Raw genomic sequence first — 16,217 nt, 5'->3', positions numbered from 1 at the left:
CGTGTACTAGACATGCTTTTCAGGGTACATTAGCAACAACCATTGAAATATTTACATTTAAAGTACATTTATAATTAATATAATACAGTGCATTCACCCCATGTAGGACCAGCTCTTGTAAAAGGAAACAATGCAGAACTGAGAACACACTCAGAATTTTCCTTTGTCATTACAGCTTAATTCATTTTAAAAATAACCATATCATGTGGAGATGGTGCAGTAAAATAAAAAACATACTTTGTTTTTTTGAAATATTGAGTTAATATGTATGTACATATAAGCAGAAAGCCAGGTTCTGTCACTAAAGGGTGTGGTTAGGTTAGCTTGGCACTGAACTAAGGTGTTTACAGGATAAAACCATAAACCATTCTGATGACATACATATTAAATTATTCAATTTTGTTAGAATCTGTTCTTATGAAACTCCCTGAGCCACACTCACAAAGCATACATAGATATATTAATTTCATATGACTTTAATGTATTCACATGTGTAGATACAGATATGTACATATTCTTATTATTGACTGACCTATTAAGCATTGCTTCGAAGGTTTAGCTAGTTAAATCTAGCTAGTTTTCATGAACTCCTAAAGTGACATCAGAGCCTACTGGGGCCTCACAGAGGCACTTACAACATCTGCCTGTTTTGTTTACTTAAACAATGTTTACATCAGAGTGTCCTAGGTGATTTGCATTGGCTATGTGATATGACTCATAAAACTAAACAGAACCACAGTTATGACATTCCTCAGATCAATTTTGATTACAGTACAAGCGAATATAAATAAATACACTATCTCTATCTCTATCTATCTCGTTTTGCTTGACTGTAACCGAAAATGTACATTCAAAATAAAGTGGCATACCAGTATAATTCAAAGTATCAGCAAATTGTAACATCCACATTGTGGAGTCATTTTAAGATTACACAGTATGCATGTGCGCTTAAAAGATTTAATGAGGTTTTGTGCGCTGAGATATGATGCTCACAAAAATTACAGCCCGATATTCAAGTTTGCTGATGTGGACTAAGATTAGCTTTGAGGATTGAACTCAGGCCAATCAATGTGTGACATTGTACACGTTCTCACACATGTTTCTGCTAGTTAAATCAATTTACAAACGTACTATCCCAGAGTTTCCCTACCTTTTTCCTAAGTTCAAGCTGACATTATACATTAAGGAGCTGCTGTCCTTGGATTCACTGGAGAAACAAAGCTCTGCATGCTGTTTCAAATATTTTCAGACAACACTAAATTATTGTAATTTTTTTTGACATCATAATGGTGAAATGTAACAATATTGAGTATAAGCGTGACTAGTAGCAACTTCGGTCTGAGAATATGTGTGATGGCCTTCAGAAACCCGTATCAGATGAAGCCAGGCAAGCATTACTTCTTGCAGTGACTATATGGTAGGATCTATCCTAAATGAGACAACTTTCACAAACCTCTTAAACTCCAGTTGACAGCAGAATCAAGCAAACATTCAAGTGAGCTTTCATCTTCAATCCCAATACTGCATATCTACGTTCTCAAAGATTAGGGGTCTGGAAGCACATCGATTTTTAGACAAAATGGCAATCAGGACCGTAGATTATGACAGTAAGAATATCAGGACCTGACATTTTTTAAACAAGTATGGAAATCCTATCCTTTTTATACCAGCAAAAAATTGTTAGTTCTAAAGCACTTACAGTTTTTCCTGGTGATTTCAGTCGTATTACATTTCTGTTAATGAACTTAAGGACAGTTAAATACAACATTGTATCTTTTTTGACAAATGTTATTTTAGACAATCAGTGGTACAGAAAAGTCATTCCTTACAGTGAAATACACATTACCAGTACACATAAAGTAAATATAAAACTATTACAAAATGAAAACAATTAAAAATGGCAGTCACAACATCAAAAAGTTTAAGGACCAGTAAGACCACATTGACTTGAAATAAAACAAGACAAATGGCTCATTGTAATACTTTTGTACACGTCTTAATCAAACATAATAAGTAGACTGCCTACCAAGTCTGTGCATTTTAAGATTAAAAATAGATCTGCATATTTACATATGTATGTGCACAGCATGTTTTCCAGCATTAAAATAATATTGCATGTTTATTGCATATGTGAATGTGTCAATATTTTTTAAATCTTTTTTGCTCAACTTTTAAATGGAAGAACGATATTCTTGTGAGGATGGCAAACTGAGGACCTAAGTTACAAAAATAAAAGCAATAAATTGCCTAAAAGCGATAGCTTATTTTCAATTATTGAGGCGAAGAGTATAATACGACTGGAATATTTTTTCAAAGATTTGCCAACCGATTGCATTTGGTCATTTTATCTTGCATTTTTTTAAAGTTTAAAGTTTTAGACAAAGATTTGAACCAAAAAACAAAGAATGATGGAAAAAATATATTAAAAATATATCAAAAGTGAAGAAGAAGCAAAACTGATTAGAAAAGCTGAACATCCTTGTTTGACAGGGGGTCTCATGTTCAGTCTATTCATTTGTTGTAATATAATCCATGGTGTCTTATGACAACATGCAAGATTTAAGGGTTAGTAAATTAATATTGACTGTTAGTAAAGTGCATTTGTTTTAATTATATAATTAATTATGTAGTCATCCATATCTGACTTTGTGGGTACATTTGTTGTTCTTAGTTTATTGTCATTTTTAAGCAACTTTCTAAATACATGTCATTTAGGTTTCTTCGAAAAAGTTGTAGGCCTACAAGTACATATTTCATTTACATAACTGTCCTGATACACGTTTTTTAAAGGTCCACTCAGTCAATTACTATCATCCCATACAAATTATTAATTGAAAGCTAAATTGTGCTCCTTTACCAAAGACTATTAAAACGTGCCAAATTACCAACATTATATGACGTTAGGCCATTCGATGTTTCTAACAACCAGCTATCTAGCTATTTTGTTAGAAAACTAATGCACAAAGACAAACAATAAGCAAGCATGGATGTTGACAAAAAACATCAGCTTACTGTCAGTCAGCTGACTGTGAATACTATGAATGCTTTAGTTACTCTGCACCCGCCGGCATTTTCGGTCATCTTATACATTGCAATGGCCCCTTCATGACAGGGGTCTCCAACTAACTCCAACTAACCTCATCCTGCCCATTATTATTGTTATAATTGCATATAAGATGATAAAGATAAATATATATATATATATATATATGTAAATGTATTTGACAACATGCTTGTAACTCTCAAAGAAAGTGACTGAATAGACCTTTAACTGTACACTGTAAGGTAGTAATTGCATATATGGGATCGTTACAGCAATGTAATAAAACAAACTACAATTTTTAAAAGTCATGTTAGGCTGCACAATTGATATAGCTCTTATGGTACAATACTTTTCATTTATTGAATATTTTTTCATTTAAGCTAAGGTTTTTGTTTTGTCATCGCTTAGCTTTGCTGTATAAACTATCAACATAAAGTGTCCAATTATGTCACAATGGTAAGATATAAAATTACGTGTTAACACTGAGACTTAAAGAAGACGAGTCTGTTTTTTTTTTTTGAGAGAGAGAGAGAGAATTACCAAAATGATGCCTACACTGTACATACATCAATATTGACAAAAGACAGAATGTAGAAACCTATTCACCATCAATATAATCTATAAATGTATTTTTGTCTTTGGCTAAATGAACTGAAATATCTTGTTTCATGGTCATTTATCTGGACAGTGTTAGCTCAGTCTTGTTTGGTCCAGAATACTTAAAAATGGATATACATCTACACACTTAATTCTAAGTTTTAAAATGTAACTGTGCACATATTTTTTAACCTCTGACACTATTTTATTCACTAACCAATCCAAATATTAATTTTACATTTCTTCTAACAATTTAAAATAACAGTGTATTTTTAAAGCTAAAATTTGTATTTGACCCCATCAGCTAACCTGATGCATGCATCATAAACAATTAGATTCACAAGACGAGAGGTCCTTCTTTCTACATTCAAGTTCATTTTATGTTATTGCTATTGTTTTTGCTCGGTGTACAATCCAAATGGAGGCTTCAGTGCAATCAGTCCATAGCTAATCCACTGCATCTCTTATCATCCAATAATGAACATCCTTTCTGCTACAAAATGGAGGGGATGGGGGAACGACAGCGACGCAGTGGTCCTGGGGCCTCATAGGTTTCAAAGGGTGGGCTAGTGATAGGAGCAAGCCGCAGTGATGACCCAGCCATTCCCGATATGTTATTGAGACTGCGAGATTTCTCATAGCCCGTTGCTTTAAGAAAAAAAATTTAACCATTGGTCGATTCATTGGATTATATAACGTGTTATTGTTTTGGTATTATGCAAATAAAATAAAAGGAAATCATAGTTGAAATGTTTGAGCATGTTATGACAAATTTCATTTTCAGGTGGTTTATTATGATGGTTACATAGTGTTGAAGCATGAACATGACGTTCAAGATGTTATAAGATGAAATCAAAATGAAAAGAGAATAAATTAAGGTTAAGAAATTGAAAAAGTTATTAAATCATAAAGACATATAAAGGACAGACGAGGACAGACACAGACAAGACACACAAGACAAGACAAAACAAGAAAATGCGAGTTATGATATGTCTTTTTTTTTCAAAACAGAAAAGCAAAAGATTCTTAAATATCAAGAAATTTAACACCTATAGTATGGCCCGTTGAATAAAGCACCCAACATTTTAGCATGTGAAGTATAATATGCAATGTTCAGGTGTTTTAGAAAACTATTTGGCCAAAACTGTACAGTTTTACACAAATACACAGTAGCAAATACTCAGATATCACTGATACAGTGTAGGAGTTGACCACATGAAGTTTTGGGTGAAAAGGCTTATAGATGTACCACTAATGAAGAATAATCAATTGCCTTGCATTACGCTTCAAAGATAGGCCAATTAGTATTGGCTTTTGGTTCCTGTAAACTTCAAATGGCCAACACAAAAATGTCCTCCCTTCAACATTTAAAAACACTTCTTATCCCCCGGTAATCGCATTCTGTAATGGAGATCAGTTGACATTTTGTTTACAGTGGGAAATGACACACGGTAAGAAAGCAGGATTTTTCTGACTAGGTCCACTCATGCAAGTGACTTTGAAGTATAATGCATGGTACGTGCACTGCTGAAGGTATGTTTACAATAACCAAGTTACTTAAGAATTAACAGAGGGGCCGTTGTGTCCTTTCCCGCTGTATTTCTGGTTTGTAACACAGCATGCAGACGTTGAATTCCCCCTGTAGGAAGCAGCCACAGACAGAAAAAGGTAGTGCTGTGCTGACGGGGTGTTCATCAGGTGAAGTAAAAAACACCATTGGTAGGTAGCAGTTGATCTACCCTAACAATGGCTAATTGACCCATAATGGGTGGAGTTTTACAGTTTTTTTAGGGATGTGTTACATTAACTGAAATTTAATGTAATGCTAACAGTGTTGGTGACAAAATTACCAAGTTATGGTGTATATTTTTGTCAAACTCCAACCATCACAAGGCCACAGTCAGACAACAAAGAACACCCATTGGTACAGTATGATGCCCTTTGTGCCTTCCTGCTAAAATGGAAAAATATGGCAATACTCCACCACTCTGGATTATTCAAGCTAACCATAAATAAATCCTTTTTTTATTCTGACTCGCTGAGGAACATTAGTCAGATAGCAACTCAGTAAAATATTGATGATGCATTTTTACTGGATTTCTTAGGCTTCATCTCACACAGAGATGTTCGAGAAGCTGTCTGGCCAATCTGTGGTACCGCTTCATTCTCAAGTTCAGTTCAACAAGCGTTTTGTTCAGACCACACAAATGTATCAAGACAAATTGTCAGGTTGCATCAAATGGCAGCCAGATTTGTCATGTTTGCTGAATCAGAGGTAAGGGACAAAAACAAGAGGGACGAGTAAAACGTAGTGAAGAACTACAACAATGCTTGCTACTGGGTGCAGACAAATACTCTCTTAAAGCAAGACAAGGCTATCATAAATCTTAAATTTTCATCATCATATCTGATAAACCCTTCACCTGACCTAACTGAATCACTAGTTATAATCTTTATGCTTTTCCTGAAACCAAACACTGTTTTTGATACTATTTTGTTCAACAGTAATTACCTCTCTCTATATATATAGTAGCATATAGTAGTTTTTATTGTTAGTGGCAGACTGACAATTACCATGCTGTATTCACACTGCCTTCAAGCGCATGACGAATTCACAGGAAACAATGAATGCACGTAATTCCAGCTAATTTTGATCTAATATATAACAGCCTCACTGTTACGTTAACACATTAAATTAAGTTAACGCAAACTGAACATCTAATGTTGCTGTTTATAGTGTTAATAGCATTAGTGCTAATTGCGATGATTCATCAGAAATGTGTCTCTACAGAACAAGACAGTGGTCGCATTTCAGCAATGGACTGCACGTTTACAACTGCTAATCAAGGTAAGCACAGGTGTCGCCAAATGAACCATACCTAAAATCATATCAATCAAGATACAACATCTATCTAAGTTCAGTTTTACTGATCGTGCAACTGACATAAATCAAATTGCTACTTTTGAGTGCTACAGCTTTTATAAAATAGATAGTTCTAACATCTTGTTTCTGCTGTTATATATATATATACAAAGGGTATAAAAAGAGATTTATTGTGTAGTAGTAAACTGAGAGTTTTTTAATCCACTGATATTATGCTATAAGTTGTATTAAGTTAAATATTAAGTAACTGCTTTACTTGGGTGTTGGGAAGCCCGTATATGAAGTTACAACAAAAGGTTTTGATTCTATTGAGAAATTCCTTTGGATCTATTCTTGGCGCTAAGCAAAAATCAGCATGCAGAGAGGAGAGGGAACGAATGAGAGGAAGAACACACACTGCTCACGTATATATATATGTTATAATCTTCACCCAAACTAATACTAAAAGTATAGGCTCTGTTTCTTGGAACAAGTGTCCTTATTTGGCTGTTTTCAGTCTGAAATCAGAGGATTTAAAACACTTGTCAAGTGTGATATAAGTAAAATATGCATAAAAGGAAAAAAAGGGTTCCCATCTGTTGATTAGATGAAGGTGAAACTGATGAATAATAATGTAGAACGGACAGTTTCGTGGTTCTGATGATATATGTTAGTGACCGGTTTGGCTGGCTGCTTTGCAACCAAAAGCTGATCGGTACATTATTTGTACTGATTTGTACTGTTTGCTGATGTTTGAAAGTACTGCTTGGTTAATGTCAAGACAAGGGAATGTGTCAGAAATTAACTTATAAAGTTAATCATGTCTCAGCCACTGCAGTCTGTCACGGTCTGCTGGCTACCTCACTGTGTTAAGTACTGTATTTACAACATCAACAGGGGTTTTGTGTTTTGGGATTGTCTATCAGGGGAAATGGTGAGTCTGGCTGTCACTGTGTTCAGTGATGACATAATTCCTTTCCAAAGTCACACTTAATTTACACTGTGGAGGGAGTGCGTACCTACCTACAGTCAGAGTTTAGTTACACTTGCACTGCAGTGACGGCCTGGGGATGGGATGGAGAATGAGTGTTAATCACAGGAGGAGGTGGTTATGGAGAGGTAGGACACAGAGGAACAGAGAGAGGAAAAACTGCAAATATTCTGACAAGACTGTTTACCAAGGAAATGAATCAATCAATCAATGAAAATCATTTTCATATGTATGTATGTATGTATGTATGTATGTATTTAGAAGGCAGATAACTAGACTGCCTCTATTACCTAGTCCACATATGTCCTTTAATTCTGTGCTTGCTGGCTGTTGATACACAGGGTTTGCTGATCGTTGGGATTCTATTCTTGGCATTGCCACATACTGTATCATGCTTACATGGGATCAATTGCCTGTTAAAGATGGTAAGATCTCCTATTACAAATAATTAGATGTATTGATCACTTTATGACCGTTACTGAAGCCACAATGTGTCTATACAGTACATACAGTACCTGGGGTGTCTTTTGGGAAAACCAGATGACATGAAACTGTATCCTACATCCAGTTGTTAGCTATATCTAGGTCATACAGACCCATATGTGACAGCTGTTTTCATTAAAGTTCAAATCTATTTAATATTATATATATATATTCATACATAACCATAAATATTTATTGTGTGTACATACATACATCCTGCACATATGTATTGTTTCTTTTATAAGCTAAAAATCTGGATCAGACAAAAGAACATTTGCAGAATTGTGATGAGGCAAGATAGTAAGAAACACAGTGGTATTACACACAGAACATGCATGACAATGTAGAACAGGTTTATCACGCTGTTTATGACTACAAGACTACAATGACAAACGGGGACACTGACAAGTGTTAGCACATCAAACACGTTTTCACACAAATTATTTTATACAAGAAAGCTTTCTGAATTTGAATTTAGAGTTAGTATGTTTTATTTGGTTGTAGCCTGTTGTACTGAGCCAACGGAAATTAGCCGTGGCAAATAATTTTGCGTGAGCCCAGGCAAAAACAACACAATGTTGTGGTGGTCATGAAGAATATTAAAACCTACTTTGGTCTTGAAAAATAATTCAAGAAACAATATATCCGAAACAATAGTACAATTAAAAGAATAGTAAACGCTAAGGTAAATAAGGATGGAATGAAATGTGGATGCAACGGCCTGTTTTAAATATATACACATTCTGTCTCATGTATAGTATTTGTTAAATCTAAATATTGTATGAAATTGCAATGCAGAATTTCTGTCGATTTTACAAGAGGTGGGAGTTAAGAATAATATATAATCCCTGGGTCCAAAAGCATTTAAATGTTGATATTATGGTTTTGGTTGAATTTGGTAATGAATAATGAGCTTTTTTTTGCCAAGTAAGTCCTTGAGAATGTCCTGAACCAGTGAGATTTGAGCCATTTTTATGTGAATTTCCCTGTCAAATTAATAGAAGACAGGTAAGTGATGTAAAACTCATAGGAGAACACAGGAAGAACAGAGGGAAGTCAAAACATCAAACAACCAAACACAATTGTACAAAACTTAAATACATTGAAAACAAACAGACCAAAACCACAGACAACAGCAAAACATGTTAATTAAAAATAAATATAACTTAATCCTAAGTACATAAAAAAAAAACATTCACACTAAAACACTATGAACACAAATTGATACCAAATCACTACATAATACTCCACAAAAATACCTAAATGAAAGATTTACACACCATGTTAGAAATACGGGACATAAATAAGAACAAAAACCCAAGAAATAAAATAAAAAAAACTACTTGATCACATATAGTGAGGAACTGAAACAAGAGAGAGTGGAGCGAGGCAAAGAGACAGAGACAGAAACAAACGAGACCCTCAAAGATCTAGAGAAGTGATTGGGAGTGGGCAATCAAAAAAGGTGATTGACCATTTGACCTTGGTGAGACATGCATATTGCATTTGGAAGTTAAATGGCCAACAATCAAAGAGAGGAAACTGAAAAGCTCATACAAATAAGTTGGCAAAAACATCTTACGCGTATATCTACAAAATAAATCACAACTGAAGCACACAAGAATGAGTTTTACACAGCATGAGAATCCCTCTTTAAAAACAAGAAGGAGAAGATTTGTTATCGGCGGAGAACAGGGATTAACTAACATAAACCCAGTGTTTGTTTTTGCTCATTTTCTTCCTATTCAGTACTGTTTATCTTCCCTTAAATCACAGATTTTTAACCATATATGTATTTACACATTCACTGGGCGAGAGGTGGTCTCTCACAGGGCAATCAAATGCTTCAAGAGATAGTAAGAAGCAGATCAAATTTTCTGGTGTTAACTGAAAACAAGTACAATCTATTTCTCAAGTACACAAGATTCAGCATATTAATACAGACTAAGTAAGAAAGAGGGACCATCATAGATCCCAATTTTAGGGTCATCCTAGAGCACTTATTTTTTTCAACGGACTCCTGATTTGCTTTAAAGAGGGAATTTTATAGCACTTAAATAGCAGTTTATACATAAGAACCATTGAAACTGAAGCAATGTCAGGGACCTGTAAGTGAAGGGCTTGGACAGCTCAAGGCTTGCTTACCTTAGACAGCATGTAGCCACTTTTCAATCAAATCTGTCATAGCGTTTGAATGTCTGTCTGCTCAGTAAGTGTTTCAGTCACCGAGTGCAGCTCATAATTGTTTTGATTTCTATCCAGATCTCCACAGTACAAATACAGAAGGCCCTGAACTTTGGACTACACTAGGCACTGAAAGCACAAATACATGGTCTAGGGAGTAGTATTTCAGATCCATGACACGCTCACAACACAGTATTTTGCAAGTAATTATTGTGATAACTGGCTTTGTTCATAAAGCTGAAGTAAGACATTGCACAATAACAGTTTAAAATGTTTGCTTGTTTCAGCGTGGCATGTTTCAAGAGGTACTATCCCCTGACCCAGATGGCTCCACTGACCCCACTGACCTTGGGCCTTGGAAAGATGAGTGTAATGACTGTCTATCAAGGCTGGCCAATTGATTTGACATAAAATACAGAATATGTACATGTGCACATCTTTGAGCCTGAAATGTGTTCTAGCATTGGTTCCATTTTTTTTGTTAATTCCTGAAGAGTCTGTCAGTTTAACCTGTGCATGAGTACATGTACATATATAAATATTTATATACAACTGTAGAAAAGAATGCATTTTTCAAGGCAAAACCTTTTGAAATTGCAGTGTTTATTTGCCAAGGTTGAGGTCCGTGGGGTAGGGAGTAACACGAAAAAACACAGTAGAAGGGAAAAACTAAATTAAGCCACACACGACAGCACAAACACAACACTCAGACGGCATTGAGAGGACAGAGACACAGTGTATAACATGTAAGAATGAAAAAGCCCACATACACACGCGTGATATGACACAACCTGAAGAGAGAGACAACAACAACACAGAGGCACATCAGACAACAACGTGACCCGCTGTTCCCATTCAATCTTCTTCAGTGTAGGTTTTATTAGTTATTGACACAGGACACGACAACTTGGTTATTTTCACTTGATGCTGCTGGATGTATTTGCACATGTGCACGCCCACACGAACACGCTCCTGCACTCATGAGTGTTTTAAGCTCTTATACAGACGCATACACACATATATGCACATCATTTGTGCACACTACTTCTTATGGGTGTATATCACAGTGCAATCCCTTTTTTTAAAGTTTTTACTGCTTGTAAATTGTTAAAATTAGAAAAAAGCTCATTTGTATGCAGGCAGGATATTGGGCTGAGGTTAGGTTTCATTGGATAAAATACCTCACAAATCAGTTGAGCCCTAAAATGCCATTTGCCACCCCAACCATAACATTCAGATTATAGCACTACCTAACCTTAGCTCAACTGTTTGCATTGATCTCTCAATGTAATACTTTCCACACTTTCAGGCGCGCAGAAGACTCCTCACAGGTGACACTTCAAACTCTATTGAACATGTATACACAACACTGTGGAAATGGGGGTGTATATGTGATTTGAAGTCATGCATAATGTGTGCAGGTGTGTCTGTGTTAAAGTGGGTGCTGTACTGGTTTAATTGTTGTGGTTTGTGCAACTACAAAACATGCTATGTCATGGAGAGCCAAATCCAAATTTCTGTATGTTTTTAGTCAAAAGTTGACTACGCTATGGGCTCCTTTATTAAAAAATTTTGTTAGTGTTACCTCTGGTCTATGGTTTGATCCAGGAGGAGGTGGAGTTTGCATTGAGGTCCTGCTGTAACAGAGACCCTTCCATCTTATACCAATCCTCAGTCAGAGGGGAGTCTGGGCTGGGTGCCAGGGCTGCTGCCTCTAGTTTGTTGTCAACAGGGGGTGTTAAAAGTTTGGAGGGAGTGTAAGGGAGTGTTTTGGTGCAGGTTGGCGGCAGTGGTGGTGGTTGGATTGCAGTAGTAAATGAATTAAGGTGTCAGGTTTTCATGAGCACGAAGATAATGCACATGGGGTAAATAAAAAGGGGGGCAGGGAGGAGGGTTACGGTGAAGCACAAAACAAAAGAAGGGGGGAAAATGAGGGCATCGGGTTAAAGATGGTGCAGAGGAGAAAAAAGGGGGGAGGAGGGAAAATGTGTGGCAGGTTAGGGTGGGAAAATCATTACGGGGGGAAGGGGGGAGGGGGTAGACCAAAATAAAAAGGAAGATGCGAGGCAAGAGAGAGAGAGAGGGAGAAACAGAAGTGACGAGAAGTAAATTAATGCATGGTCAACTGTCTGAGTCCAGAAGACAGAGAAAGATTTAGATCGTTTATGAGCATGAATGAATGTGACATTATGGGGCACAGAACGAAATTCACAGACACTATGGAAAGATGGAAGAGGAAGAGAAAGAAAAAAGAGAGAAGTAGAGGGACAGAAAATCTTGTCTGACAGAAGAAATAAAAACATGATACCAAGCGGTGATGGAAACACAGAGAACATGAATGTGAAGAGGTGGAAACAAATAGAGCAGAGCAGAAGAGCTAAGTGTATATGCATGTGTTGTAAGTGTATGGCTGTATATGTGTGCATGTTTTGCTGCTAGCTGGTATTGGAGCCTTCAATCAGTAGCTAAGGCTTCCAAAGTCAGTTTCATGTGTGCTCTTTCATCCAACCCACCTTAGCTAAATGTTTGAATCGGATCTTACACACTAACCTATGTGTGCATCGGCTGCACACTGCACATATATAATATATATGTTCACAGAATGTTATGCCTGGCATCTTGCTGTGTGGATCTGTTTACATAAAATGTGTATGTTTATGTTTCCGTCTCCTGGTGTGAAACGTACCTTTCCGCACATTCCCATCTGTGGCACGGAATTCCCTGGTGTTGAGCAGGAAGCAGGCACGGTCCTGCTGGTAGCGTTCCCGGGTAGACCCTCGCCCAATAGGGCTCCTTTCATCGGGGCTCAGCACCTGGTCAATGGTGGGGCAGTCCTCGTTAGCCAGGGCGGCCGAGGCTGCATCACCATTCTGCTTGGAATCTAGAGGGAAGGTGGGGGCAAAGCGAGGAGGAAGACCATATACAGGAGAATTATAAGAAAAGCATAGAGAAGAGTATCTTGTGAGTCTTTCTTCTCGAAAAGAACTTGCGTGCTACTTGTGTGAGAAAATAAAGCAATAGATTTTCTATTGCAGATTAGTTGCCAAAGTATAACAACAAATAGGATTCGTTTTGGAAAATAATCATACTGAAAAATAGCTAAACGCAATATCATAAGTTCACTACAAGGCTAGTTCTCAAAGCTGTCAATTAAAGGATTAATTGATCGGCACATTTCCATCAGTGACAATGTTTTTAGGTAATTTTTTAGGAAAACTACCTAACTACTACAAAATATTTGCTCCCAAATGTCGCTTGTTTCTAATTCACATCACTGTCGCTTTTTTTTAAAGTGAAAAGTTGCATTCACTTTAGGCTCTGGTAACTTATTTTTTAAATCCTAAAAATCTGTCAATCAACAAAGCTATCACTAGTAGGCCTGAATGTTGATAAACGGTAAAGTGAAAGGACTACACTGTAAAATATGCTGAGTGGCAACTAATGCTTATTAAAGTTTTGGACTGACTGCTGTAGTAGTCGCCCACACATTCATTGAGGCATTATGTTAAAATGTGTTACCACGGCAGTGTGCTGTTCTGTGTTGTGTTGGAGCATGTGGTGATGATACTGCAGAGCAGTCTTGGAGCCAGTTGTCAACATTTTGACTAATGCAACTTCCTGTTAAAAGATCTACTCACACAACCTACAAGAAACCCTTTTAGACTGGAAGAAAGCCAAGCAGACGGGATGTAGTGAAAGCACTGATGAAACCAATATTTTCTGGCTCACTGATGACTAAGGCAGTAAAGTAATGCATTAAAGGTGCATTATTGTTGCATGTTACTGACGCCTGATCCTGCAGCATGTTAAGAGCAAACAAGAAGCCAAATTACCTCTCCTCCTGATTTTACTGCTAATGCCAGAGAGAAAATATGTGGAGTCAGCAAACATTTAAATGCATTAGGCTGTTTTAATAGATAATCAAGTTCATTTTCCTTCCATGGTGTTTGTTTTTCAATGACAGATGGGTGCCTTGAGGCAACTGTGGACCTACCAGTTGATCATAAATTACACATGAGTTCTGATGGGGCAGTGATTTCTCTGGGGTGGATCCAGAATCAACTATGCATCACTTTCTCTTGGCACTCTGACCCCGAAATTCCACCGTGCTCGGCTTTATAACATCTGTGACGCATTTTGGCCCCATGACCGACGCGTCTTTAAATCCCACTGAGAGCATTTCAGAAGCGAAATATCCTCAGAGCATGTTGCCTGCCATACCTTGTTTACTCATGTATTTTGTCTTTAAAAGGGATACAAATCAGTGTGTTTCTGTTTTAAAATCTCCTCTAACCTGCCTCTGCCTATTTAACTTCTGGTCTGATGCCACAATGTTGAGCTAGCGTGAAACCGGAGTCTGCACACTGTATTTTATTTAGAAAATTTACCAATATGAGCAATCTGCTCTGTGCTGCTTGACGTGAGTGGGTCGCAGCTTCTGTCCGTATTCTACGCGGAGTAGAGAGACGCTTCTGAGACGAGCAACAGCATTTATGGTGGAATTTAGAGAATTGCTTAGAAAAGCTGCAATCAGCTCTGGCGACTGTGGCAGAACGCGTTGCAGCCATGCCCGGTGGAATTTGGGGGTGATCCTCCACCAGACCCCTGATATCATCACTGTACATGCCTAAACTTGCAATCGGTCAACTGTCAAATTTCTCAGAAGCATGGTAGTCAGTTTTACCCAATTTACTTTGATTGTAAAACTGTGAATTATACAATACAACTGGAACAATACTCTCCTAGGAATTTGACACTAATAGACTTTTCTGTGTTTTGTTTTTTTGGCTCTCACCTCTGTTAATCTCTATAATTTCTTCTTGAGCGAGAGGACAGTCACCCCCTATGCCTCCAGACCCCATCACTCCACCCAGGACATTTCCTAAGAGCCTTTGCGGTGATGCGGTAGCCATAGCCAGGGCGTCTGGCTTGCAGTAGTTGGGGGACCCTGGTTGGGGTGCTCGGGGGATATGTTTGTTCTTCTTTTTAGGCAGCTTTTGTTTGGCCATGGCCAGAGAGTAGTACATGCCGAAGTTGTTGACAATTACAGGTACAGGCATAGCAATGGTCAGCACACCAGCCAAGGCACACAGCGCACCCACCAGCATCCCTGACCACGTCTCCGGGTACATATCTCCATAGCCCAGCGTGGTCATGGTCACAACGGCCCACCAAAATCCTATGGGAATGTTCTTGAAGTTGGTGTGGGCGCTGGCTGTTGGGTCATCTGGATCGGCACCAATTCGCTCAGCATAGTAGATCATAGTGGCAAAGATGAGGACACCAAGGGCTAAGAAGATGATGAGCAGGAGGAATTCATTGGTGCTGGCACGAAGGGTGTGGCCAAGGACACGGAGACCCACAAAGTGGCGGGTCAGCTTGAAGATTCGGAGGATACGGACAAATCGGACAACACGGAGGAAACCCAGGACATCCTTGGCAGCTTTGGAGGACAGACCACTCAGGCCCACCTCCAGATAAAAGGGCAGGATGGCGACAAAGTCGATGATGTTGAGGGTGCTTTTGAAGAATTCCAACTTGTCTGGGCAGAAGGTGACTCGAAGCAGGACTTCAATGGTAAACCAGATGACGCACACACCCTCCACGTACGTCAACCAGCTGTCAGTCACCACCTCATATACAATCTCCTCATGAGTCACGTTGCCCACCGTGACGATCTCTGTCTTGTTGAGGATGGTGTTGAAGGCCTCATGCGTCTCCATGCAGAAAGTGGAGATGGAGATGAGGATGAAGAATAGGGAGCCAAATGCCACATACTGGAAGAAACAAGCAAACAGAAAAGATAGAAAGAGAAAGCAGAAAAAGAAAGCAAGGGAAGGAGAAAGAGTCAGTTGCAAATCAATATAATTCAGCAAGGCAAAGAGAACACTGAAAAGCATAAATAAAATCTGCATTGGTGAAGTTTGAAACCTAAAGCCAACAGCAGAGAAAAACAACTAGTGTATGTGCAACCCCAGTACATACAAGTAGAGGTGTGAATTGTCACTGATCTCCCGATTCGATTCGATTACGATTATCATGTCAGCGATTCGATT

General features: G+C 37.9%; 1 protein-coding gene across 3 annotated transcripts in view; it reads right to left on the bottom strand.

The window, feature by feature from the left end:
• LOC118335607 (potassium voltage-gated channel subfamily C member 1-like) overlaps positions 1-16,217 on the bottom strand; it is a 53,061-nt gene that overhangs the window by 7,298 nt on the left and 29,546 nt on the right. The window contains exons 3-5 of one of the 3 annotated variants that reach the window (XM_035671986.1): positions 14,957-15,938; positions 12,848-13,042; positions 11,747-11,875 (exon numbers count right to left, since the gene is read on the bottom strand). In XM_035671986.1, coding sequence (XP_035527879.1) covers positions 11,754-11,875; positions 12,848-13,042; positions 14,957-15,938 — 1,299 coding nt within the window. In that variant the 3' untranslated portion in view covers positions 11,747-11,753. Of the gene's footprint in view, positions 1-11,746; positions 11,876-12,847; positions 13,043-14,956; positions 15,939-16,217 lie in introns of those variants that run through there. The other 2 variants (XM_035672005.1, XM_035671995.1) reach the window with 2 other exon arrangements.

Source organism: Morone saxatilis, unplaced genomic scaffold, assembly GCF_004916995.1.
Source record: "Morone saxatilis isolate NCDOM2014 unplaced genomic scaffold, NCSU_SB_2.0 Contig1, whole genome shotgun sequence".
NCBI lineage: Eukaryota > Metazoa > Chordata > Actinopteri > Moronidae > Morone > Morone saxatilis.
Note: the sequence above shows the minus strand (reverse complement) of the source record. Positions and strands in the feature narration are given on the sequence as shown.